Source organism: Enoplosus armatus, chromosome 19 (assembly GCF_043641665.1).
Source record: "Enoplosus armatus isolate fEnoArm2 chromosome 19, fEnoArm2.hap1, whole genome shotgun sequence".
NCBI lineage: Eukaryota > Metazoa > Chordata > Actinopteri > Centrarchiformes > Enoplosidae > Enoplosus > Enoplosus armatus.
This window is the reverse complement of record NC_092198.1, coordinates 15,839,425-15,863,954: the sequence shown is the minus strand read 5'-3', so window position 1 is coordinate 15,863,954 and position 24,530 is coordinate 15,839,425. Positions and strand designations below refer to the sequence as shown.

The window sequence follows — 24,530 nt, the reverse complement described above, 5'->3', positions numbered from 1 at the left end:
AATAATTATGTATATTTCCAAAATGTCTCTCTGATATTCAGGATAATCCACAGACCTCACAGTTTACAAAGTTTTTCTAAATGTGATCACTTATATCCTGGGAGCACCACACATATGCTTTCATCTCCATTGTACAGTATTAGGGTGAATCTCAAAATCAAGTTAAGCCATATTTGTCTGCATGGCTAAATGGAAGACAACTAAGAACATTCTTTGGTAATGTGGGTAAACTGATCCTTAAAGCCCTTTTTAATAGGTCTTCATTCTGTGTTTGGGTCAGGTTTGACGCGATTACTCAGAATGCCAGACAAGGAAATGTTCTCGCCTTTTGAGCTCTACAAGAAACAGACCACTGGAGCTGAATCTTGTTGAGCTGTCAGGCCATAGTTTCATGCGTTTGGGCCAAAGGGAGAGTTCCCAAAGTACATAGTTACTACACAAAAAAAAGCAAAATGGATGGACAGAACAGACTGACAAACATCTTGAATTATTAATATATATGGTACATGCAGACTTTGGATAAATGAACATGTGAACTGACTTTTAATGAACATGAATCGGACTAAAGTTAATGTCTCTGCAGCAGCACAGATGTATGCCTTATTTTTTTCCAAATAAAGCAAAGGCCTTAAGACACGTGTTGAAAAGTATATAGAGCCTGTGTAAAATACCTCCACTGTAAGTGAACTGTAACCAGTTGATAACATAACACCAACAGCTTTTACATTCTTTATTATTAAAAGTTCTACCAACATAGTAAAATAAGTTATACATCTGGCCATCAAATTACACATTTGCTTTACAGTCTGCTCTAAAGCAACAGCTTTGGGAAAATTAAGGTATTCCTGAAATGCTAGAAGCTAAACCTCCCTCCTTTTTTTAAAATAATTTCCACAGGAAATGACATTAAAAAATTTGCCTCTTAAAAATCATTGCTATATATTCTTTTTTTTTTAAAAGATCAACACAAATGTAAATCCTCTGGCATATAATGAATTATTATTGCACAATAAGCTGTTTAGAAAAGTGGCAACCCTCTCAACTCATATCAATTTCAGACACGTAATTATTGATGATGCTTTAATTTAAGGACCATGTTTTTGTTTAATGAACATCACTGTGTTTGTTTTTATAACTGAAATAAGAAAATAACCATGACCTATGTTTGGACAGGATCTGGGTTGTTAATGTGATAGATCCGGGGTAAGTTCAAGTCCTCTGCCGTAGCTGGTGGCATTTTTAAGGCTTGACCATCGCTGGCCTCCCTGAGTCCTGAGGGGCCTCCTGCCTCACGTGCAGGTCCTGTCCGGGGCCGGTGTGAGCTCCTGCTGAGTTCTGGAGGGCATCGGGTGGAGCCTGACTATATGCGTCACCAGGATGTGCAGGATGGGGATGCACACCTGGAGGCAGGTTCATTGGTGGGCTGGAGTGGTCACGCGGCCCTGTGAAGCGCATCTCAGGAGGGATGGGAGGACGTGGTCCCATAGGTCCACGGACACCTGAACAGAACAATTGAAAAGTGGAATATTAATGATGACATACGGTGAGACGGGCTGAACAACATCCCAAGGACTCAGTGACTCAACTATTGAGATGTTTTCAAGTGTGTACGAGTCTGCAGTGAAAACAAAGGCCAGAACGCACCATGTGGCAGAGGCATCGGTCCAAAGTGATGAGGCGGAGGGGGACGGAAGTGTGGCGGCGGAGGACCCCGAGGATTAATGACATGTCCAGGGCCCGGCCTGGGGTGGAATGCATGTCCGTTGGCGGATCGAGGTCCAAAATCTCCTCCCATTGGTCCAGACAGGGGCATACCTGGGTGTCCGTTGGCTGGTAGTGGAGGCCCATGAGGAGGAGGACCGTGAGGACCTGGTGGGAGGTGGTAGAGGCCGGGTCGTGGAGGTCTGTAAGGTCCAGGAGGTGGCAGACGGCCGTGGGGTCCGGGAGGGAGGATCTGGTCATGGGGTCCAGGAGGTCCTTGGACCATGGGGCCTGGTGAGTCCCTGATCGGAGATGCTAGGAAGGATCCAGGGCCCTGAAAACGACAGAAGACGGCCGATGAGAAAGAGTTGTGTGCTGTGTGTTCTCATGCAGTGACTAGAATGTCATGGATGGATTCAAATTTTAGTCATGCAGTGAGGAGATCCAAAAACCACACAATTTACTCCCAACAAAAAGTGCATTTAGCCAGGGCTCAATCACATGACCAGTAACCACACACCATGATTATTTGGATGAAAAATCAAAGCACTTTCACAAACATTCTGACACACACAACTTTTTCAGACACAAATATTTTCCCGAGACAGAATCTCGGCTTCTTTCAGTGCTGTGAGAACAGGTGAAACCACACGCTCAGCCCAAAAAGTTAAGTCAGCCCCAGTGAAGCAAAATGCCTTGAATCTCTTCCCAAATCCAAATCCAGCTTTAGGGAAGAGGGGGTGGAGTGCTTGCATAAGCCCTCACACCTGGACTGGACAGCCTCTATACTCACTGGCTCTGGACTGTCTGTGGAGGCCTCAGCCTGTGCCTCTGCTTTTATCTGTGGATCTACTGCTTGTGTCTGTTTTAGAGCAAGGACATACACAACGGACATGTAGGTAGGAGCTCTAGGCCTTCAGATGGAAGGACGGTCAAACCAAGGTATCTTATAAAAATGAGTCTCATCCGGTTAGAAAAAGACTTACAGATCCGTCCATGTTGGCGGGTGAGGAGCTACGGGGGCCCATCATGTCTGAAAGAGGAGAAACAGCTCAGTGTTGGAAGAGGTTTAAAAACAAAAAGGTGAACTCTTTGAAACACAGACTATAGAAGACATACCCATCCCAGAGATGTGTTTGTTGTCAGGGTAACGACCATGTGGGTCTGACGGAGGTCGTGGACCTGAGGGGAGAAGACAACAAGACGCAATGAAGAATGAAAACCCTCAAAACTCTGCCTGTAGCACTTTTCTAGGGGAAGAAACAAATTATTTAAAGGGCAAAGATCTGTCATCTCTGCTCCACGAGGAACAAGTCAGAGGAACGAGGCATTCTGGATGCCTTTAACGGCCCTGAAAACTTGGTTTCATGGTTTCATCACATGAATAAATAAGAAACGATCAAAGATAAAAGTTTGGGGGAAAAAACATCCTTTGGTATTATTTATTAGGAGTTTAAGACTTTGACCTGCTTCATCAATACAGTTCAGGTTTAGGACCCTGTTGCTTAAAGTAAGAAGCTGATTGGGAAAATATGTTTTTAGGGCCTTTAAAGAACAAAAGGTGAAGCACATTTCAACAACATCTGACAACAAATGATTCAACTAAAAGACTGAAAACAAGAGCAGGAAAAGGGGAGTTGAAGACAGAGGTACCAGGAAGATGCAGGATGTAATACACACTGGAAGAAATAAAAGAAAGAACTCAAGAAGGTGAAAGAGCTGAAAAGAATAATGAAGTCAGGTGTGCGAGAGGAGAAAGATTTTAGGACACAAGGTTGTAGCGGAGGGATGATGTCCAATTGTGGTGAAGATCAAAGAAGGAGAAGTAATCCACTGGGACTCACCATACGGGTCATTTCTTCGCCCCACAGGGGCAGAAGGAGGGCGTCTGGGACCCTCTATCATTATTGGAGGAGATGGTGCACCCCCACTCACAGGAGAGGGCCCATATGAGTCACCTGTTACGATCAAACCATGCATTTACCAAAGGAAAACAATGAGCTGACAATACACTACCATCTACGCAAAGAAGACGTCCTCATTCCAGGATCTCACAGAGAGTCAAGTACGTTGAAATGACAAAATGTACAACAACACATTACAGTCCTCTTTCTCATTAAGCAAAAACAAAGCACAAGAAAAATGAAACACAGGATTTCATTAGAAAACAGCCTCCTCTTCTCACAGCTCTGTAGGATGAGAAAACGGCAGGGAGGGTGTGTGGTCTGCTTACCTTGGCGAGGGCCTGCAGGTTGTCCAGAGTTTGGTCTGAAGAGGGGAGCGCGACGCTCATTAAGCTGGGAGGTCAGTACAGCCAGTCTGTTAATGGGTAAATAAATAGGTGTCATATGTAGGCTAATCATTTTCATTCTAGACTTATCTGCTGAATATTTGTTCAGAAAAGAGCCCAACCAAAAGTCAAAAACCAAATTCAATTAATTCAATTTACAAGAAAAATAACTCATCGTCACATTTGAGGAGCTGAAACAAGTGAATGTTTGTATTTTTTCTTAAAAAACGACTTTAACAATTAATCAATCATCAAAATAGTTGCCAATGAATCATTTCTGCTCCAGCCACAAGAACTTCGGAATTCAGATATTTCAGTTGAAAACTATTTTTACCGACTCTGCCAACACTTACTTTTCACGGAGCTTTGATGACTCAAGCTTCTCTTGATTCAGAGCTCGCTCTGCGTTACGAGCATTTACCTGGAAACGTAACGAGAGAATTAGTGTGCAACTAGAATCTTAATGCCTCGGCTTGTTATGAGCGTTAAACAGGCTTAAATGTCCATTTATAGCATATTGGCACGTAATAATAAAATGTGCCACTCTTACCCAGTTTGAGTGAGTTTTGTTTTCTTGTTCTTTAATCTAAAAAAGAAAGACAGACATTCATTCAGGGTTCAGGTTTCAGTTAATACTTTTCTCCGTACTTGCTCATTTAAAAATGAATCAAGCTTAACAAGAGTCTACCTGCTCTTTATAGACTTCCTCAGTCTTCTTCATCTGCTCCTCCATTTCATTAATGCGTTGCCTTAAGACTTTAACCTGCTCCTCTGCCTCGAGAGCTTTTCCTCCCACCTCAGACAGCATATTCTCTTTGCTGCGTCGCTCCAACTCTTCCTTCGTTAATCTCCTGTGAAGCCACAGAAACACCTTCCTCAAATAACAGCAACATGGGGCTCCTACACAGCTTTTCCATTTCAAAGACACGTGCTTTTACTCATGAGATGTTTGACTGGATTATGCTAAAACAGTACAGCTCATTCATATTCATCAAGATGAGATGACAGCGGATTTTCTTCAGTGTGTAACAGCAGCTAAAAATAACGTGTTGATTGACTGTTACGGCTTCACTTACTGCTGCAAAGCATTTTCCTTCTGCTGATACATTTCAACCATGATTTCATTTTTCTGCTGGAGGACCTTGAACTGGTTTTCAATGTGGCTCTTATCGCTTTTTAGGGTTGCAATTGCATGTTCCAGCTCCTGGTGTTGTTCTGTTGCAAAATACAATGGTGAGTTTAGAGAAAGGCGGGAAGAAAGCGACATATAAGCAAATGTCTTTATGCAATTTTGAATTTTTCATAAAAAGAAACATGACCAATGTACCTTCCAGTGACTTTCTAGTCTTTTCTTCATTCAGTAGTTTGGTCATGAAGCGATCACGCTCTTCTTCGACCACAGTGAGAGTGGTTTGGACCTGGAAAGAAATGAAATCACAACATTTTAAAGAGAGGAAACACATTACTGTGGAAGCAGGTCAACACCTTGAAATATTAGTATTAACATTTGTCTTCTAGGCGTAACTACAGCGAGCTTTAATTGTCATCTCGACATCTTACCCGAGAAACATCCATCATCTGTTTGATCCTGTTCTTTATGGCCGTCTTCTTGTCTGAAAAAGACACTGAAAGGCCATTAACCAGTTAGTATTAAGCTGAACACAACAACAGCATTTACACTGCAACAGACAACAAACACGTGGTGGCACTTTAAGAACTACTACAATCTGTTTGCAAGTATATTATTCATTTTACTAAATTAGTAACAGAGTTGGACTAACCAGGTGCTACTTCACCATTGGCTAAAACTTTGGCGTCACCTTTTTGTGAATCACAAGCGTCTAGGTCTGCCAGGAGTTCAGACAACACCTGCCAGGAGACATTTTGTGTGGGGTTAAGTTAATAATTTGATGCATTTGGGATGAAGTTTAGGGCTAACATGTGCAGCTGATAACCAAGAAAAGTTCTGACAGTATTTAAAAAAAAGATTCTGACCTCCACGTTGTGATCTTTGAGCACCACCGAGTCCTCCAGCTCTTTCTGGGACTTTTGATAGACTTTAATTTGCTCATTCAGCTCCTTGTGTTTGTCCTCCCAGCCCTTTATAGTAGCCTTAAGCTGTAAGAATAGGCAAGGTCAGGAGAGTGCCTCAGGGAAACAGTATGTAAAATGATCCTGTTAATTAACTCATTCATTTATACATCTGTTAACGGACCTCAGTGATCAACAAAGTATCCAAACACATCTACATATTGTCTTACCGTTTTATTTTCTTCTTTTAGTGCTGTATAATCTTTCTCAAGACATTTGTGCTGAACGTTTCGGGCATCTTCGCGTATCTTGGACTCGTCCAGGAGAACAGTGGTCTGTGGCAAATACGTGCAGTTTATAAGAGAAGCAGAAACAACAAGCATCACATCATTTTGCAATGTGCATAAGATTACGCGAGGACTCGTACCTTAGCGAGAGCTTCCTGAATCTTTTTCCTGCCGAGCTGAAGCTTCTCATTTAACTTCTCCAATTTCTCAATCTGTTGAAGGAACCGTTAAGCATCATGAATCTGAGACGACAGTTAAAAGTAAGAACAGGAAGGAAAACATATTAAACAATTACCCTGGTTTCATTTTGCTGAGAGTTTGCCCTCTCATCTTCAAGTAGTTTTGCATATTTGTTCTTTTCCTCAGCCATCTGTTCATTCCGTGTTTCTGCCTCAAAAACCTGACTCTGCAAAAAGGCAATGAGAGAAACTTCACTGACGGTTCACTGACAAGATGAGAAGCCATTTTACTTGCACACACAACACAAGCCATTTACAGGTACAGCAGGTGCCCTTCACCATTCTTTTTTAAATAAAAAGCACTCGACCCAGTACGAGCAAACACACAAACACAGAATCCTTAGTTCCTTAGCGCTCACCTCCAGGTTTTGCATTCTTTTGATTGTACAACTAACTGTTTCCTTTGACTGTTTCTGGTTTTCTTTTAGTTGTTCACTCTAAAAAAAAAAAAAGAAGAAAAAACACTTGATAAAGTCCCAGAAACAAAAACATTTTCCCTAAGCAGCTTACAGATATTTGATCACATGTTTTATTTGTAGCTCACCTGTTTCTGGAGTTCAGACATTTTGGTGAGAGCATCATTCTTCTCTTTTTTGAGAGCCAATATTTGCTGTGTCAGCCTCTTTTCATCCACTGTGTCCACAAAAGTGAAACAAAAAGTGCACAAGTTAGATTTTACACTTCTGCATTGTGTAATGTGATGTGAAAAAATAAGAGAAAACTTACCAAGATATTCTCTCTTCTTTACCTAAAAAAGTTTAGAAAAGCAATAAGATCAGTTTGATGTCTGATCAACACAGTTTGAAATAATTGCAACAGCCCGATCATCATGTAAAAGTATAAATAGTGTCCAACAGTGATCCAAATATAAAAATATTAGTATTGCGTAGTTAAACAGAGGAGGACAATTAGCCTAAGACTAACATTTCAATGCAGTGTGCATCTTCAGAGTCAAAACCTGATTAAATCTAAGCTTATACAAAAATCAATATTTTTTCTTCATTGTTGGCAAACATTAACACATCATTTGAGCAGAGATGAGAGAAGCAATAGTACAACACTTACTGCCAACACGGTCCTCCAGAAGAAGAGGGTGAAGGTCACTACTCCAACCAAAGCAGTGATGACAACAGCTTGCCAAGGACAGCCAAACAAAGTTTCCCCTGGCTTCCACTCTTCTGGCAGTAGTGAAATCACCTGAGGGCACAAACACAACCACAATGTCGAGGAATGATCAGGAATAAAGCTTATAGACAGGAGTTCTATGTCTCAAGGCATGCAATAAATGAGGGGAGACTGAAAATAGAGACAGAAGGCAAGTAAATATTTTTCAAGGCACAGTAAGACACTCCAGCAAGCCATCAGTAGATTAAGCCTCAAAGGAACCTCCAATATTTACACTGAGATACTGCGTATTCATTAACCGAAATGTGATGAACAGCAAGAGAAGTGATGAGTGACCTGTTAACTCTATTTGCACCAAAGCTTATATCAGATATCAGAGCATTACCATACAATAATAATAAAGCAAAGTAGTGCACCAAGCAGTGTCCTTATGCCAAAACCAAGACTGTTGAAATCTCTGTTATTAGCACAAAACACAAAAGCAAAACAGTCATAAAGTTGGAAAACTAATCAGCTCTTTCACAAATTTCTTGACACTAACACAATCAACACACAACTTCAGTCCTGTAGGGAACATGCATTTTGACACCAATATGGAATTGCATAGTAATTCATTATTTAAAAAAAAAAAAAAAGAAGCAATTATTTAGTATTATTAGGGGTTGCTGTTACAGTACTTCAATGGGGCAGGAAACAAATGTCTGCATTCACCTGCTACTTCCACATTTAGACACTGACAGTTTACAACTAAATTGGGGTTTATTTTACAATTAAATCAATCATCATACAATGGTGAAGAATCATTTCAATAACCAAAATGGACCATAGTCTTCATTAATGTCCAGTCACACTAAGAGGAAGTGCTCCAACCACAGAGAAACCTTTGAACCGAGCATGTGGCAGTTCAGACAGGAACAAACACACACTCTATGGCTCTAAAGAAATGCTGGGATTACAAATAAATTAACACACCACATTGCCTGGAAGGATTAACATGGTCTCTTCAGCCTTTTCAGCCAGCTGCATTTCAAGAGTCTACTTTTCCCCAATTTAGTAATGGACAAATACAAGACTGTAACCATACCATGTTTAAGGACATTCAAAGCTACACAGAAAACAAGATATCAACGACTCATGTGGAAGTTAAAGATGCTCTGTCAACATATAAGAGGCAAGATCAACTGCATCTGGTAGTTTGGTGAGTAAATTCAGGAGTGGTTAACGTTTAAGTCAATTTGCACCAGCCATATGCTCATCAACACGTCAGCAGGCCATGGTAACGTTAGCATAATAAATACTTGGCACAGGAGTCAGACTGACTCAATTATTCACTTACATGTTGCAGTTCCTTTAGAAAAAACATGTTAACAGGTTCAGGTTCCATTACAGTTGGGGGTAAGGTATCACTCTCCATGTCGGGTCTTTGAAATAAGAACGGAACTAGTCCTAGTGTGCTAGTTTGACAGGTTAGCTTGCTAGCACGTTAACGTTAGCTATCCTGTAAACTGTGCAGTTAAGCTACCGTTAGCAGTTAGCATTAAAGCCTACGCCGTCTGAAATAATAAAAACACGTCGTTACAAACACTGACAACGTTAGATAGTCGAGACAGGTGCTGTGTAGGACTTGGCAACAACAGTTGGCTGACGGAAATTACAGATGAGTCGTCGTATCCCATTCACCATCAAAAACCAACCGATACGCTGGAGACGTTAGCTCAGCTGGAGGTTCAAATATGGGTAACGATTTTAGTACAAAAAACGATAAAGAACCTAAATTAATTCGACAGTACATAGTCCATCTTACAACTGTGCCTTATGATAATTATCTGCCTTTCCATGCCAAAATAAGGCCCGCTGGTTGTAATAGTAGCCAGCTCAGCACCGGCTGTGTTGAACTTCAGCCTACACAGCGACAGTCAACAAGACAGGGGGGAGGGCCGTGCGACGTTCATCAAAAATCGGACATTTGACGTTTCTCTGATGGAGTTCCCAATATCCATCCTGTAAGAACTGACACCTCATACTGAAATTGTTCTGCGTGCTGTCGAAATGTGTGAGTGCAGGATGTGCAAGTGGTCAAAATGCTTTAAGACCAATAGGACAGCAATGTGTGACATCCAATGTTACCTGTTGCAGAGACATATCAGAGTAACATGGGAATTATTTTGAAGATGAAACATGTCATCATACCATTATATGATAAACTATATAGTGTGTGCAAACCTTTGAGAGGGCATACTGAGATTAGACCGAATAAAAAAAAAAAAGCATTATCCTGCATTATTGATTTTATGGATATATGGATTTAAGTGTTTCACATATAACATGTACAACACAGGAAACAAAAACAATTAAGATGACAAAGCTAATGTACATAGTAGCTGACAATTCTTAGACTTACCACAATGGTCCACTCTGCAATTTTACTCTTGGTGATCGAAAGGATGCAGCCCATGTAAACAATTCCAGTTGAGAATAATCCCACTTCTTCTTCTTCTTCTTTTTCTTCTTCTTTGTGAATTTCAGACACTGGTTCCATGGAGTCCAAAGATCCTGGTGGAACAAGATTTACTGTTAGTCAATTTACATGTGTTATGGACATACAAGGTGAAAATCTGTTGTCATGCATTAGAAATAGTAGAAACAAGACACATCTATGACTTTAACATAACAAAATCTCAGGGAGCTTAACATGCATTGGACTGATTTGCTGACCCCAGAATTAACTTTTGAATGCAATTGTGCTATATTTTAGTGCAACCCAGGTCCAAAGTGTTCAAAACAGGATTACAGTATTGGAGTATTTTCTAATAAAAATGGCAAATGTAAGGTAAGTAATCTTAAGATCTAAAGAAACACCCCCACAATGGAAGACAATTGAGAAACTCGTTTGATAAGTTAAAGAAACATGCATGCTAAGGACAGGGATGATCAATTAACTTAATTAAAATCAATCAATTGTCGTTTAGATTACCAACCTGAGGGTGAGTGCTCAACCTCGACACCAAGGCCCATGTCTAAGGGATTTTCCAGGGTGGCTTGAGGGACCTTCTGCATCTCGTCTGATGCACTGAAGCTTGGCTGATTGTCTTTGTTTTTATTAAAGTGTCCACCATCCTCCTCCACGCTGACGTCTGGTCTACTGTGCACATCATCCAAAACTATGAGCTCTTCTTTAGTCTCTGCTGGCCTTTCCTCATGATCCGTTACTGTGAGGTTGTCCTCGCTCTCAGTCTCTGGGACGCTGTCAGTCTTGTCTTCTTCAATAATGAAGGGCATGTTATCTTTTACATTTAATTCATGTTCACCTACAAAAGAAAACAAATTAGCAATTAGGGATTAGCCATATTTCTCTAAAAGGTTTCTGGTTAAAAAGGGACTGTATTCTCAGTAGGAGATTTTAGTTTTTTTCTGCAAGGTGTGCACTTACTAACAACTCAGGTTCCCATCAAACATACTTGACCTAATGACAGAAGGTGTGGTCTATGGCTTTGTCAAGAGTGTAATATTTGCTTAGTAGGAATTCAGTGTGACTCTCTTTAATGTAAGAGAAAACATTGAAATGTAAGGTTAGCAGAGTTATGGCCTGTTCAATCATCAACTGGAGCGAAACTATTTTAAAACTGTATTTGGGCTCTACATGACATCTGTGACACAAAGATGCAAACATTTTTGTTTTTCGAAATTACAGACAAACGATGTTGTGGTCGTTCAATGTTTAATTAAGCCCTGTTCACGCTGTGTACTAAAACACATCTTGGCTGATGCAGGGGAGATGTCAGCCAAAGCACACTGAGGATACAGCTGGATGGAAACAGCTCAAGCTACATACTAGCTACCACACTGAGAGTCCACTTATTCAACTTTGCAGAGTGCACATGCAAGTTCAGTATAGTTGAATTGATTACGCCAAACAACTTGGACAAGTAGCTGGTACAATCATCTTTCAAGCATTCTATGGCCAAGCATAAATATTTATTTTTGTCTTTTTAGCCACAATTCACTGTTGGCAGGTGAGATTCTATCACAAATGTTTCACTTGAGACACGTTCTGATGCCAGGTGTTGACTGCAATCCCTTTTAACAACAATATGGATATATCTAGAAACAAGATACTCCTCCAAACAGTGCCTGAATGGACAATTCAGGGCTGCATATCTGCTGTGCCACAGTATCAAATTCTGCATTCACTTTATCTGCTAATCATAAGCTGATGCAACATACTGTACTTGTCTGTCAAAGGCTAATATCAGTGGTTAGAACAAAATATGCAATAGTAAGACCTGACTTTGTCAGTCCCAGAGAAGTCAATCCTACAGCCCTTATCTATACCAGATACAAAATTTTAAATAATAAAAAACAAACCTACCTTGGTCAATATCTGATGCTATGTCTGTTGCTAAAGGCGTGCTGTCACTTGCTGTTGAATACTTCTGTCGTAGGCTGAATGCAAGCTCCTGGAAGTCATCCAGTATTTCAGTCTCCTCATCCATACTACTTGTGTCCGCATGTTGGCCATAATTGTGTTTTGTGCCCTGGCTATCCAGCATCTTCTCAATCTCGTCCAGGATAGCGTTCTCAGAGGCTTCCAGGATGCCCTCGAGTGCATTTTCAATGTCTTGCATAGTACCTGTGGATGAGAGACGGGTAACCTGCAATTCTGTGTCCAAGTCGGAGAACATGGCCTCCACTTTAAAGAGATTCTTGAGACCCAGAAGCTTTTGGATCCGCTCCATGTTCTCCTCTGTGAAGTGGTCTCGAAGCAAAGTCAGTCTCAACACGCTATCGCTGTATTCTGGCTCTGGAGTCGACACAGTGGGCAGGGTTGTATCATCCGACTGTGAGGGAGGAAGTGCATTTTCATCTTCAAGTAATTCTTCTTTCTCCTCCTCGACCTCTGTATCTTTCTCAGCTTCCCAAACCTCCGCAAGAAGTTCCTCATGAATCTCTGGTTCCTCCACAGATAAGTCTGGTTGACTGTTATTCCTCTCTAAATCTGTCATTATATGGTCATGTGTCTCATCAGTCAGGCCGACTGAATCCTCCTCAGTGGACGTGTCATGATGTGTTTCGGTAACGGCTATTTCTTGATTGCTTCCTGCTTTGTCTTCATCCAATTCATTGTCTAAATCCTCACTATACTCCACTGCAACGCTACGGTCCTGTACACCTGCATTATTAATATTGACCTCTGAATCTTTGGACACTTCCTCCTGTTCCTCTTTGTGCTCAAAGGGTTCATCTGTTGTTTCAGAAGGATCATCTTGTGATACCGGATCCATTGATATTGTGCTTGCTTCTGTTTGATGGTGTATCGGCTTATTGGTTAGTTTTAATGTTTCTTCCCAAGGTTCCTCAGGTCCGATCGCTTCTCTATCACCCTCATCATCATGATCAAGCAAGTGTTTCACAGAGTCACTGTCTGTTTCTTTATTATCTCTTTGTACAGAACTGGGCTTAGGAGGATCTTGACGAGCTGGCTCTGTGTTCTCTGGATCTTCTGGCAATTCTACTGATATCTGTTCTTCTGTGTCTTTCTTTACTTCCTCAAAACTCTGAGGGGCTTTTGAAGCGGCTTCTTCTTCCTCATCGTTGTCATCTTCATCTTCCTCCGAACTTAAATCTCGTGCAGTCTTCTCTCCCCCAGTGACAACTGAAAAAACAGCATCTCCAAATGTAGTCCACACGTTCTTCTCCTCTGCAGTCTCTGGTTTATCATCATGTGCTGTTGGAGGACTTTCATGCTTTTTGAGGGAATCAGCTGGAGTGTTCATGGACAGCAATGGAGTTTCTACTTTAACATCAATGTCATCTTCTGGAGGATTTTTCACATCTTTGCTTTCTTCCTCTTCATATGGGGTAACTTTCTTGGTGACTTCTTCATCTGTGGTGACAGCATCAAAGGTCGTTCCAAGGGTAGTTTTTAACTCAGGGATTGGCACTCCTTCAGAAATTTTGAGGGAATCAGTTGCTGGCGTGTCAACGGTTTGTTCAGAGAAAGACAGCAATGGAGTTTCTACTTTACCATCAATGTCATCTTTGAGAGGATTCTCCACATAGTCGCTTTCCTCTTCTTCATATGGAGTAACTTTCCTGGTGATTTCTTCATCGGAGGTAACAGCATCAAAAGTTGTTCCAAGGGTAGTTTTTAACTTAGGGATTCGCACTCCTTCAGAAATCGAGACTGGGTCGTTTTCTGAAACATAACCTTCTTTGGACACAGATTCCACTTCAGGTTTTGTGGTTGTATCTTTGGGTTTTTCTGACACAACATTTTCTACAACATCAGACTCTACTGCGTTTTTTGGCTCACCTTCTGTATCTTCTGCAGTTCTTTCAGTAGCATCAGGTGTAGCTTCTTTATCAGACTCTACTACTTTTGTATAAGGTGATTCAGTTGCCATGTTAAGGTCATGTAAAGAGGCACTTTGATCATCTAGGACTTTATAAAGATCCTCAGAGTTATCATGATGCTCAGTTTGTCTTTCACTATCAGTTGCCTCGTCTGCTGATGGCTGTGTTCCTTTCTGCGCGCCCTCTGCCACTCGGATTTGGTCAGATGTTCCCTTATTTTCACTCTCAATCTCCTGCAGTGAAGAGCCTAACAGTAAATCTACGTTGTAATTGTCAAACTTATCATATCCAGTGTCAAAACAGACGAAATCTGTTTCCTGAAAAGAAGACAAACAATTTAAATTACAGAATATGCATGAAAAAAAATATGCATGGGAATTTCAGGTAAATGTATAAGTGCTATTATGCTGATAGTTTGCAATTTGACTAATTAATTCAGTTAGCCAGTATTATATTTTCATACCTCTGCTGGAACTTCAAGCTCTTTGTCAGTATAGACGTGGTTAACTGCAAGAAGGTCCTTTGGGAAATAACCAAAGTGACTTCCAACCTAATGGCAAATACAAGTAGAGAAAATGTTGAGGATTAAAACTACAGAGCCCAACCTAAATGTTATCCAGTAGTGATTAAATATTAACCATAGTATACTTACACTTCCGGCCCATATGTCGGCCCTTCTGCCTGACAATTTGTAGTATACATAGATCGTTTCTGATTTCTTGGCTGACAGGAACCGACAGTCTGGTCCCGAGAAATCTTTCACGGCTTTCCCCCGACACAGAAGCACTGAGAAAGCAAAAATATAAAGCATTAGAATTGAACAAGAGCAAGATGCATTCACAGATGCATCCTGTCCACGTATTAAGTCACAAATAAAATGCTCATTACAATTTCCCAGAGCCCAGATTGACTTTTTCAATTTTTTGCTTATAAATGACCTGTTACTGATCGATTGTTTATCAAATTAATTGATGTGTAATCGAGTACTACAATATAGCCCCTTTCACAAAACATGCAACACAAAATGAGACTGAAACTAAAGGAGATGTCAAACAAGTCAAGAGTACCTATCTGTATTTTCTACATGGCATTCCACTGTTGTTATTAAAACCAAAACCCTATGGGTTTAGTCCTGTCTTTAGTCTTTTATTGGTTGAGAAGCAGAGAATGAGATGCACAGTAACTGATCTACTTGTGGTTGTGTCTTTGTTTTATGGGTTAATGTGTCTAATCTTTACTGCTTTATGACTCAAAACTAGCTTTCCCTGATGATATGTCGCCAATATAGCCTTTTGGGTTGTGGTGAACACTTCCGGTTATATTTCTAGGTGGACTGACAACAACTGTAACAGCTACCGCAGGCTTGACGTGTGTTGGCTTAAATCTAGCAATGAAAACTGATACGTAAACATGTGTACGTTAATGTGAATTCTCCATCAAATCGTCACCTGAAGCTAACGTTAAATTTAAAGAGTTTGCTGGTTAAACTACGCAATATGGACTAACGTTAATGTGTGTAAAGTGGCATTAGAAACAAGCTGAGGAGTAACAACCAAAGCTAATGTTGCTTAACAACAGAGCTAGCGGCTTGTACTTTGTTGGCTAATGTTAACTATTGTTTGTCCAGGAACTAACATTAGCAGAGCTTTCGCCCAAGCCGGCCGGTGGCTAATTAGCTGCTAACATTAGCTACCACTATCCACCCAACAAGGCAGGCCGGAGCTGCCAGGCAACCGGCCAACGCAGGCTGCGTCTGAGCGAATAACCTTCCCAAGCTAATGACTAATGTTAACATTAGCTTGCACTGTTTTCAAACAGCAGCACGCAGCTAAACAGCGTCGGACCGACTGCATGAGGTTATCAAAGTCTGAAATATCGACTGGCAACAGGTCTAGAGATAAGGCGCAGTTTATGGCTAGCTGTAGTATCGGGATGTGGGAAGATTGCATCCTTGAAGTCCTGGTGAGCTCGTAGTAACAACAAGCCAGCAAACTTACTGCTGCACTCCTCGTCGGCGCATCTTTTAAAGTCGGAGAACCTTTTTTCCAATGTTGCGGTTGAAATAAAATTGAATAAAAGTAATAAAAAGCCTTGTCGGTAGAAGTGTTTTGCTGCCATGCTGGCAGTTTTGTTGACTGGCTTGATTCCGCTGCTGGAGCATGAGCACTGGGCTGAAGGAGCCGACACGTCAGCAGATCAGATCCGGCTGGGTGTAGGCACGGATAGGTTTTCACAGGATATAAGGTTTGGATTAGGTTGCTTCATGTGACTGAAACAAGCTCAGATAGATGCGGTGATAGAAAGAGAAAACTGCGTAAGATATCAGCCTCATCGTTTAGTTTGTGCAGTTTCTTCTGGACTAATCCATCATACACCCATTATGAAGATGTAAGAGACTAAAACAGGTCTTCCTTATTAAACATATTTGAATATTCACTTTTGGTGCATTGTAATATCATTAATCTTCCCCGGAGCCATCTTTAAAGAAATACAGTTTATCCTTATAGACAGAAAATAGAATAAAATGGGAAAAGACAGTTTTGAGTGGTGAATGGGCTTGTTGCAAACAGAAAAAAAACAAATATAACAAACCTGTAACCTAATGAGAAGAAAAATCAATATGTGCTGGCAATCCAAAAGTTAGTGAAGCAATATCTCATTAAAAAACATCTGACTGACCTTTTACTGGCTAAAGAAACTGGTTGGCCTATGAAAGTAACTGTAGAAAGAGCATACTTATAAATATATATACTGAATAATACTGGTATTTCCTAAGTGCCTTTGGTTTCTCATAATCAATAAGTTGTTTATGAGAGAGTTTGATACATTGTATGTAAAACCAAACACAAAAGCAGAAATAATTGTAAACAGAAGCCCAATTTCTGACACAGGAGTCTTTGCTGAAACATCAGGTTGGCAGAAGAAGAAGAAGAACCAGCGAAGAAGAAGCTCTTTGCTCCGCCTTTTCCGTCCACAGTAACCAATAACCGTGTAGCCTTTGGCTCTACTTCCTTTGCTACAGCACTGAAAACATAGTGGGAACAACATGTGGAAGTCACATTAACATAAGACAATACAAGAAATTCATTTAAAAAACAAAACAAAAAACAACTAAGTCTGAATAGTACTGTACGTTGGACTTGAACGATGGCTCACCGAAGCAGGTTAGCTTGGCTGTTAATTTAAGTTAGCATCGGCACGTTGGTTAACAGCTACCCTCAGAAACATCTACTGCTCGGCAGGTAGGAACTGAGTTAACTTTGTTTCAATAGAGAATAAGCGTGCCTCTTCTAACTAAATCTCACCTTGATGTGGTTAATATAACAGGGGTAGCTTTGTCGGTGGTGACGTTCATTCAAAACTATGCTGAGAAAGCTAACTAGCTAGTGATTTAGCCTCAAATTACAATAACATCTATTCTTATACAACTGTCTACAGAATAAAGTTAACTGAAGTCTAAAAGATCATTTAACTATACAAACACTGGTCTATTAGTGTGTGTCCATCCGTAACGACTTGCTGTCTACTATTACACCATAAATACATAGAAATTAGCTCCACACCTGAAACGATTACTCGATTAAATGATTAGTTGAGCTGCAGGAAATTCATCAGCAGCTATTTTTAAAATCGTATAACAGGTTAATTCATTTTTCAAGCAAAAGTGCCAATGCATGTTCCAGCATATCAAATGTGAGAAACTGCTGCTTTTGCTTGTCTTACATTATAGTAAATTGAATATCTATGGGGTTTAAATTGTTGCTCATATCATAAAAGTCATTTGAAGACTTGGACAGAAGGGAGTTGTGATGGACATTTTTCACCATTTTCTAGACCAAATGATTCATCAACGAATCGAGAAAGCAATCAGCAGATGAATCAATAGTTAAAATAATCATTCAGGCATGATTTATGACCCTTGGAGTTTAGCTATCTTAATCTAGTTTTGTGCATAAATTGCTTGCAGACACAAATATTTCTCTCCCTGCAGGTGGAAGTCCTACACTTAACATCAGAGGAAGTGATAAAAGGCAGCTGTCTCAGCTGAGTCTAACTGCTGTGCTGAATATGGATGACTTGAAAAGAGAGCTAGGGCCTTGTGAGGACTTAGAAGACGGTAATGATTCCTCAGATGACAACTCTTCAAAAAGAGGGAAAAGACCTAAGCTCCCTCTGGTTAGCCTCATGTCTGTAGGTGAGTTGTACAGTATGTACCTTTATACTGTACATTGTTCTGTTTTCACACATCAATAATCTAGTATCAGCCGAGTTATAGAACCTATAACAGTTAATCATGTTTATGACAAATGCATTCGTGTCTTCAAATAATAACTTTGTTTTTTTATCTTAAGAGACACCTAAGGAATCTGGGTTTCACCAGAGTACCAGAATCTGTCTGGAGAAGATCAGAGAAGCCCTGCTGCATCACAGATGGCAAGAAGCAGCAGAATATATGGCATGTTACACACAAACATTAGAATACCCAACCAATGAGACACATCAGCAGTATAAGGAGGTAGGTTTGGTTTTGTCTGTTTGTCAGATATGTAAACAAGTTGATAAAACGCTGTGCGTATGTTTCCAAATCCTTGATATTAACACTCCTTTTGCAATTTCCTCCCCAGCTTGTTTGGAGAGTCAGCACTGAGATCCTTCACCATCATCCCAACTCAACGATGGAAGACTACAACAACATCTATGAACGAATGAAACACTCAGGAGTTAGACACTACCTGATGGTATGTTAGCTAGTAGACCTGACCACACAGTTTTTATATTAATTTACATTTTTTTTACATTGCTGAAACACATTGGAGACCTGTTCCTTTGCATCTCTAGATCTGTCTGGAACATTCGTTCCACCTCCTGCTTAATGGTCACATCGAGGATGCGAAGCTTCAGCTATCTGCTGCGGAAAGTTGGAGGCATGGGAAGGAGTCAGCCACTCAGGATCAGAGGACTAAACTGATCCAGGCCTACAGGAGTTTACTGGATTACATAATCTGGTGTGACAAAAAATTTACACACTCCAACACTGGTAAGGTGATACACAGCTTCACACCCACAGCATCTACTGTATTATTTACGTGTATAAGTTACACAAGCTCTTGTGTGATGTCACACTGCCACCTACAGGTCAGACACAGTAACTACTCTGGTAAAAAGAAAAAGGAACTAAAGAGGTGATTAGGTTGTGGGAAACCTATTTGTGCGTACAATATTTCCCCTAAATTCCCTCTAGTGTGATTGATGATGTGAATCTCTTTATTGCTTGTCTCAAATGATGATGTTAACTGATCCTACTGTTTCAGATTATCCCGACTCTGGTGACAACCAAGACATGCAGAACTACTTCAGACAGGCTTCAGTGAATCTAAAGGAGATTTTGAAGAATCCTGGTGTCTGGGATCCCTTCATACTGAGTTATGTTGAGGTGAGCACTCATTCCCATTTGCCTGATTTAAGTTTTTTTTGGTTTTCTTCTTTATACCTCTGTGGCTTGCAATTGTTCAATTACAAGCCCAGTTCAAGTAAAACGTCCCAACTTGTTCTATAACCGTTGTTTCATTTTGGCAGATGCTGGAGTTCTACGAGCATCATGAGGAGGCTGAAAAAGTCCTGAATGACTATGCTTATGACAACAATTTTCCACCCAATCCCAACGCGCATGTCTATCTGTACCAGTACTTAAAGCGTCACGATACTTCGCAGAGGAAGCTAATGAAAGTATTGAAGGTACAACTGTGTAAACCCTGAAGTGAATTGAATTATTGTTTTGTTTCTATATAGTTTGAGTCACATCAATTACATTTTAAATGGTATTTAAGAGCGTATAACTTCAGCATATTTTGAAAGTACTTAATGTATTTATTTTTTTACTTTGTGTTACTTTGATATTACAGATATGAAACTGTAATTATCCCAGTGAAACTGCGTACAAACTACAATATTAACTTAAAGTAGAACTTGTGTCTGTCACACTGTGTCTAATTCATCCTTAAAACTTGACTTTCTTAACCCGGTAGATCCTCCATGTATTAGTCCCAAGCCATGAGTTGATGCTGGAGTACAGCTCCCTCCTGCTTCAGTCGGGTAAAAGCACATCCTAATTTAATGAAATGTCTACCATTTGACAAAAAGGTTCACAGTATTACCAGATAATTTATGACACACAGAATTAAAATGAAACAAAAGAAAAGTTTAATTTTAGTTATTTTTGATCAAGTGTTAACTAACTGAAAGCATCAAAAGGCTTATTGTTTTTTTTGGAAAAGATTCATTTGATTATCAATTGTTTTAATTAAAATATGTCCTCCTTTGTTATAGTCACGTCTCCTAATAACATTTTCTCTGCCCTGTAATATCCATTATTGATGTGCTTTGTTATTTCTTTTCAGAGAAAGAAAGTGACATCCAGAAAGCTTTAGGAGTCGTTCTGGAAATGCTGGACTTTGCCTGCTGGAGGAGCAACCTGGATGTGTGGAAGCGTTTAAAGGCCATTATTCAAAAATTACAGTTACAGTACGTATAACGTGTTTGGGAAATTGGAAGTTCTATTTTTGATTAAACTTTAAAGAGACTTTTGTATGTCACTAACTATTATATAAGCCTTTCGTTCTGTACTCTTTGTGTATTAAAACAGAGAAGACTGGAAGAATGTTGTCTTTGAAAAAATGGCTGCAAGAAAAGACTGGTGGCCGGCGCTGCACTTCACAAGCTTCCACGCCAGTAAAGACTCCGATGAGAACCCGGAGCTCATGGAAGTGAAGGCATCACTGACGAAAACCCTTTGCCCAGGTAAGTAGGTGTACATGTGCATAAAACAGTTGACTGTCATTACTGTGGATGTTATGTCCATCCTGAATGTTACCTGAAATTTTAGAGAAGCGAAGACTTTCAGACATTGGCCAAGAAATTGTTTGCTCACTGGCCTCCAATAATCTGTAATTATTTCCAACGTTTTATTCTGACCACAGCTATACTGAGACACCAATGTATGGGACTTTTAGTGTAACTGGCAACTTGACTCTGTGGCACCATTGTAGGCTTTGAGCCAGTCTGAAAACAGTTGAATACTAAATTACATTTGTACATCTACTGTAGGTCTTTATGTCATGTTGCTTTACAGTTCGTCAATGTCTTTCTTCTTACAGACAAAATGCTGAAGTACACAGCTGAACAGGGAACCAGTGGAGAGGAGACTTGAGAGAAGAAGTCAAAGAGAATATGTTTGTCTTCACAATCACGAACAGACCTGAGATACTGTCGGAGGAAACAATGGAAAAAGGCGTCATGATGAAGAGCAGGAGTCTTCATAAATGCACTGTTTACATGAAGTTCATTTCAACAAGATTTATTTTCTTTTGGGTGTTAAAATATCTTTTATAATAGACACACAGATATGTGTTCCAGAGGTCAAAACTGAACTTCCATATTTCTCTCTCTTTTTTTTTTTTTTTTTTTTTTGTTGTTCCTTCATGTTTGGTAAATTGCGCCTTATTATCAAGGCACAGGCTAGATTAGATTGTCCACTATGTGGAGCTGGTGTTCTGTAGTTTAGCAGTGAGCATCTGGAGGGTGTATTTTGACAGAAACTGAGTGTACCTCTGAATGTCAGTGTTCATGTTGGTTTCATGGTTTCCAAATGGAGTCTCATTCGGCCATCAGCTGACCTTTGACCGCTGTATGGAGGAGTTTTAAGGTCACAAGCGAGTGTACGCCACACAGCCTGAGGGATTTTCTCTCTGTCAAACCTCTTGTCATGTCGGAATAATCAGCAACAAAATGAGCAGCAGTTTCAGTAAGTGGGACAGACCATCGAAAGGTGGTTGCTGCTAATAGCGTTCTTTCTGTAGTATTAGACTCTTTTAATGAGGTGCCTTCAGTAAGAGATCATACTTGATCTGTGGTCAGTTTGTATATGAGCTAATATTTTGCACACGCAGTATAATCATTGCTGTCAAGCTTGATTTCTTGAGATCTGACATTTCAGCGTGCCTTGTAGTAAAGAGTGTATATTTTCATGCCCTCTGTGTATTTTCCGTAGAAAAGACCTATTTTTGTCCTAAGAATGTCTCTAATGGCATGACAGGATCCTGGCCTTCAAACGCTGTGTTTACTCTCCTTCAGACCGAACCATGAAATAATGCATCCAGCAGCATGCCAATTTAATAAGTGAAAGTGTTTGTAATGATTCTGTTTCGGCTTGCCACAATGTTGGCCATGCAGCAACTCAGTCAGCCGTACTGTATGTGTATGTGTGTGTGTTGCTTTGCAGTCATTACATAAACCAAAGCCCAAAGCACTTGCCCGACCACAGGAGCAGCTGCAGAAGGGATCTGGGAATACATAACACATGTCGTTTGAAAATTCAAAACTCGGGGAGCAGGGAAGACGGCCGAGTTAGGAGCTGGTCACTGCTTTGAATTTTGTCCTGTTTGTGACCTTTTTTTTTGTTTTAGGGCTTTGAATTCTTTAATCGCCTATACAGATGTTCACAGCTGAGGCAGTCACTGCACTGTTCTTTCTGTCATGGAGGGGCTCTGTTGGGAGTTTCTGCTTTCTTCCTCAAGGGCACCTTGACAGTTTAGAGCTATTTTTTTTTTGTCCAGGGATTCAAAGTGAAGACTCTCCTTGTCTCAGGCCCTCTTGTACTTTCACCCACTCAAAGTTCACACCACAAAGGAGCTTCTTGGGCAGCTGTAGTTTGCTGTTCCTGTCCACATCACGAAAGATTTGAAGTTTGGACACTTTGATTCTTGTCATCTTTTCTCACCATATCTGTCAACAATGGCCTGGCTTGTTTGGGTTTTAATTTCTCAGACAAACTGGAGAACAGTCTGACCTCAGAGGTAGATTTAATCATCTATTAGGGATCATCGAGACACACAAACAACAAAAAGTGTCCCTGTTACAGCCATCGGCGTATTGTTGCCTCCCGAGGCAGCAGCAGGAGTGTGGGGCAGGGTGTCCTCGCCGTTAACAAGCCTAAATAGAAATGTGCAGCTTTGCTCCCTGCAGTGTCCATGTGCCAAATCACTATAATAAACGATACACGATATAAATCAAGGTATAGTACATTTTCTGGAAAAGCTATTTAGAGTTTAGCTATAAACAGTACAGCAAAATCTCTGAATGGTGGATTTCATCAGTTTATTGTGTTTTTTTTGTAGGAAATGAATGTGTCTCTGTGTATAGGTGAATGTGTATGTGAACGTATTATAATATTGCAAATAGTCCGACCATAAAATGTTATAAATGATACTATTGGTCCCTTTTACCTCATGACAGATGCTGGATGTCAGAATTGGTCTGTCAAGCCGAAGCAAATGTAAGAGTTGGTTTATGTTACTTGTTTACGCTAGTTTTGGTCTAATATGGAATTTCAGCCAATATACGTTATCATTTTTTTCTAAATAAATAATTTGAAATGTGTTAATTTGTTTTCTTTCCAAGAGTGAGATGAGAAGATTGATACTAACATCATGTTGTCTAGTTTTCTTCACACAATCGTTGCACCATGTAGCACCCCCTAAAACAATAGATAGATGTTTTTACATTTCTGTTTGTGTTCATATATAATACAAGCGAGATACAGTGTGTTAATTAGTGAGCTTTAGAGGTGCTAGTAGGCTGTTTATGAATGTGAAAGTTACACATTTGCAAGCTGCTGCTGGTGCTACTGGCCACTGAGCAGCTCCACTGGTTCCACCAGCTTTGTCGGTGTTCAGTCTAAGAGGAAAGGCAATGATGTATGTTCATATGGGAATGCACCCCAAGGTTGTTGGGACATAATATGCTGTAAAATCTATCAGGTAAAAAAGAAAAAAATCCTCTCTCTGTGGGCTCATCTGACGACTCTAACAGGCTCTTTATGCCTCCTGTAGCTCAGGGACAAATTTACTGACGTCTTCGGCGTAACCCCACTGTGAACTGACAGGCATAATAATTGTTGTGTAATTAATCATCAGCGCAGGTTGCAGACTGAATCTATTTGCTGCCGGGGAAAAAAACAAAACAAATCGTGTAGGGAGAGATGTTTTAATTTTATGCCTGGCGTAGAGAGGAGCTGGATGTTGCTTTGTTGTGTGAGGCTGACATTAATTGAGTTTTCCCTTCTCTTACAGTCTCACTCCCTCCTCTCCAAGCACACAAACACACACACACACACACACACACACACATTGCAGTTGGTGACTCAGGGTCTCGCTTGGTTGGTCTGCAGGGCTCTGAGGATTTGTAACCTAAAATCCAGACTTGCACAGTGACAGTGTAACATCTCAGTAACTCTGCAGACATTTGAAGTCTGGTGTGGTTTGAGAGTGTGTGTGTGTGTGTGGGGGGGGGGGGGGGGGGGGGCGTGATAATTCAGCCATGCAATTTGGACTTAACATACTGATGTGTTCGCCAGTGCTGCATGCTACAAGCAGAAAGGAGATAAAACAGGAAGACATGAGGCTGAAGTCTGAATCTTCTTCAAAATGCAACTGAAAAAACGAAAAA

General features: G+C 40.4%; 2 protein-coding genes across 2 annotated transcripts; one reads left to right on the top strand and one right to left on the bottom strand.

Moving 5' to 3' along the window:
• Positions 1 to 546: 546 nt before the first annotated feature.
• Positions 547 to 16,145, bottom strand: mia3 (MIA SH3 domain ER export factor 3). The gene is made up of 29 exons (XM_070925724.1): positions 16,025 to 16,145; positions 14,680 to 14,813; positions 14,491 to 14,577; positions 14,101 to 14,344; positions 12,043 to 13,935; positions 10,652 to 10,981; positions 10,075 to 10,226; positions 7,614 to 7,745; positions 7,275 to 7,296; positions 7,093 to 7,181; positions 6,908 to 6,985; positions 6,605 to 6,715; positions 6,450 to 6,521; positions 6,253 to 6,357; positions 5,987 to 6,109; positions 5,773 to 5,860; positions 5,552 to 5,616; positions 5,319 to 5,409; positions 5,068 to 5,206; positions 4,680 to 4,842; positions 4,542 to 4,577; positions 4,345 to 4,412; positions 3,935 to 4,020; positions 3,546 to 3,659; positions 2,821 to 2,883; positions 2,688 to 2,734; positions 2,495 to 2,563; positions 1,645 to 2,035; positions 547 to 1,499 (listed from the first exon to the last, which is right to left on the bottom strand). Exons 1-29 carry the CDS (start codon positions 16,143 to 16,145, stop codon positions 1,240 to 1,242), a joined length of 5,373 nt encoding a protein of 1,790 aa, XP_070781825.1. The 3' UTR covers positions 547 to 1,239.
• Positions 16,146 to 17,701: 1,556 nt separating this feature from the next.
• Positions 17,702 to 21,234, top strand: taf1a (TATA box binding protein (TBP)-associated factor, RNA polymerase I, A). The gene is made up of 11 exons (XM_070926348.1): positions 17,702 to 17,720; positions 18,019 to 18,222; positions 18,380 to 18,543; positions 18,653 to 18,766; positions 18,867 to 19,065; positions 19,340 to 19,461; positions 19,605 to 19,763; positions 20,054 to 20,120; positions 20,426 to 20,549; positions 20,671 to 20,825; positions 21,182 to 21,234. Exons 1-11 carry the CDS (start codon positions 17,702 to 17,704, stop codon positions 21,232 to 21,234), a joined length of 1,380 nt encoding a protein of 459 aa, XP_070782449.1.
• The last annotated feature ends 3,296 nt before the right edge of the window (positions 21,235 to 24,530 follow it).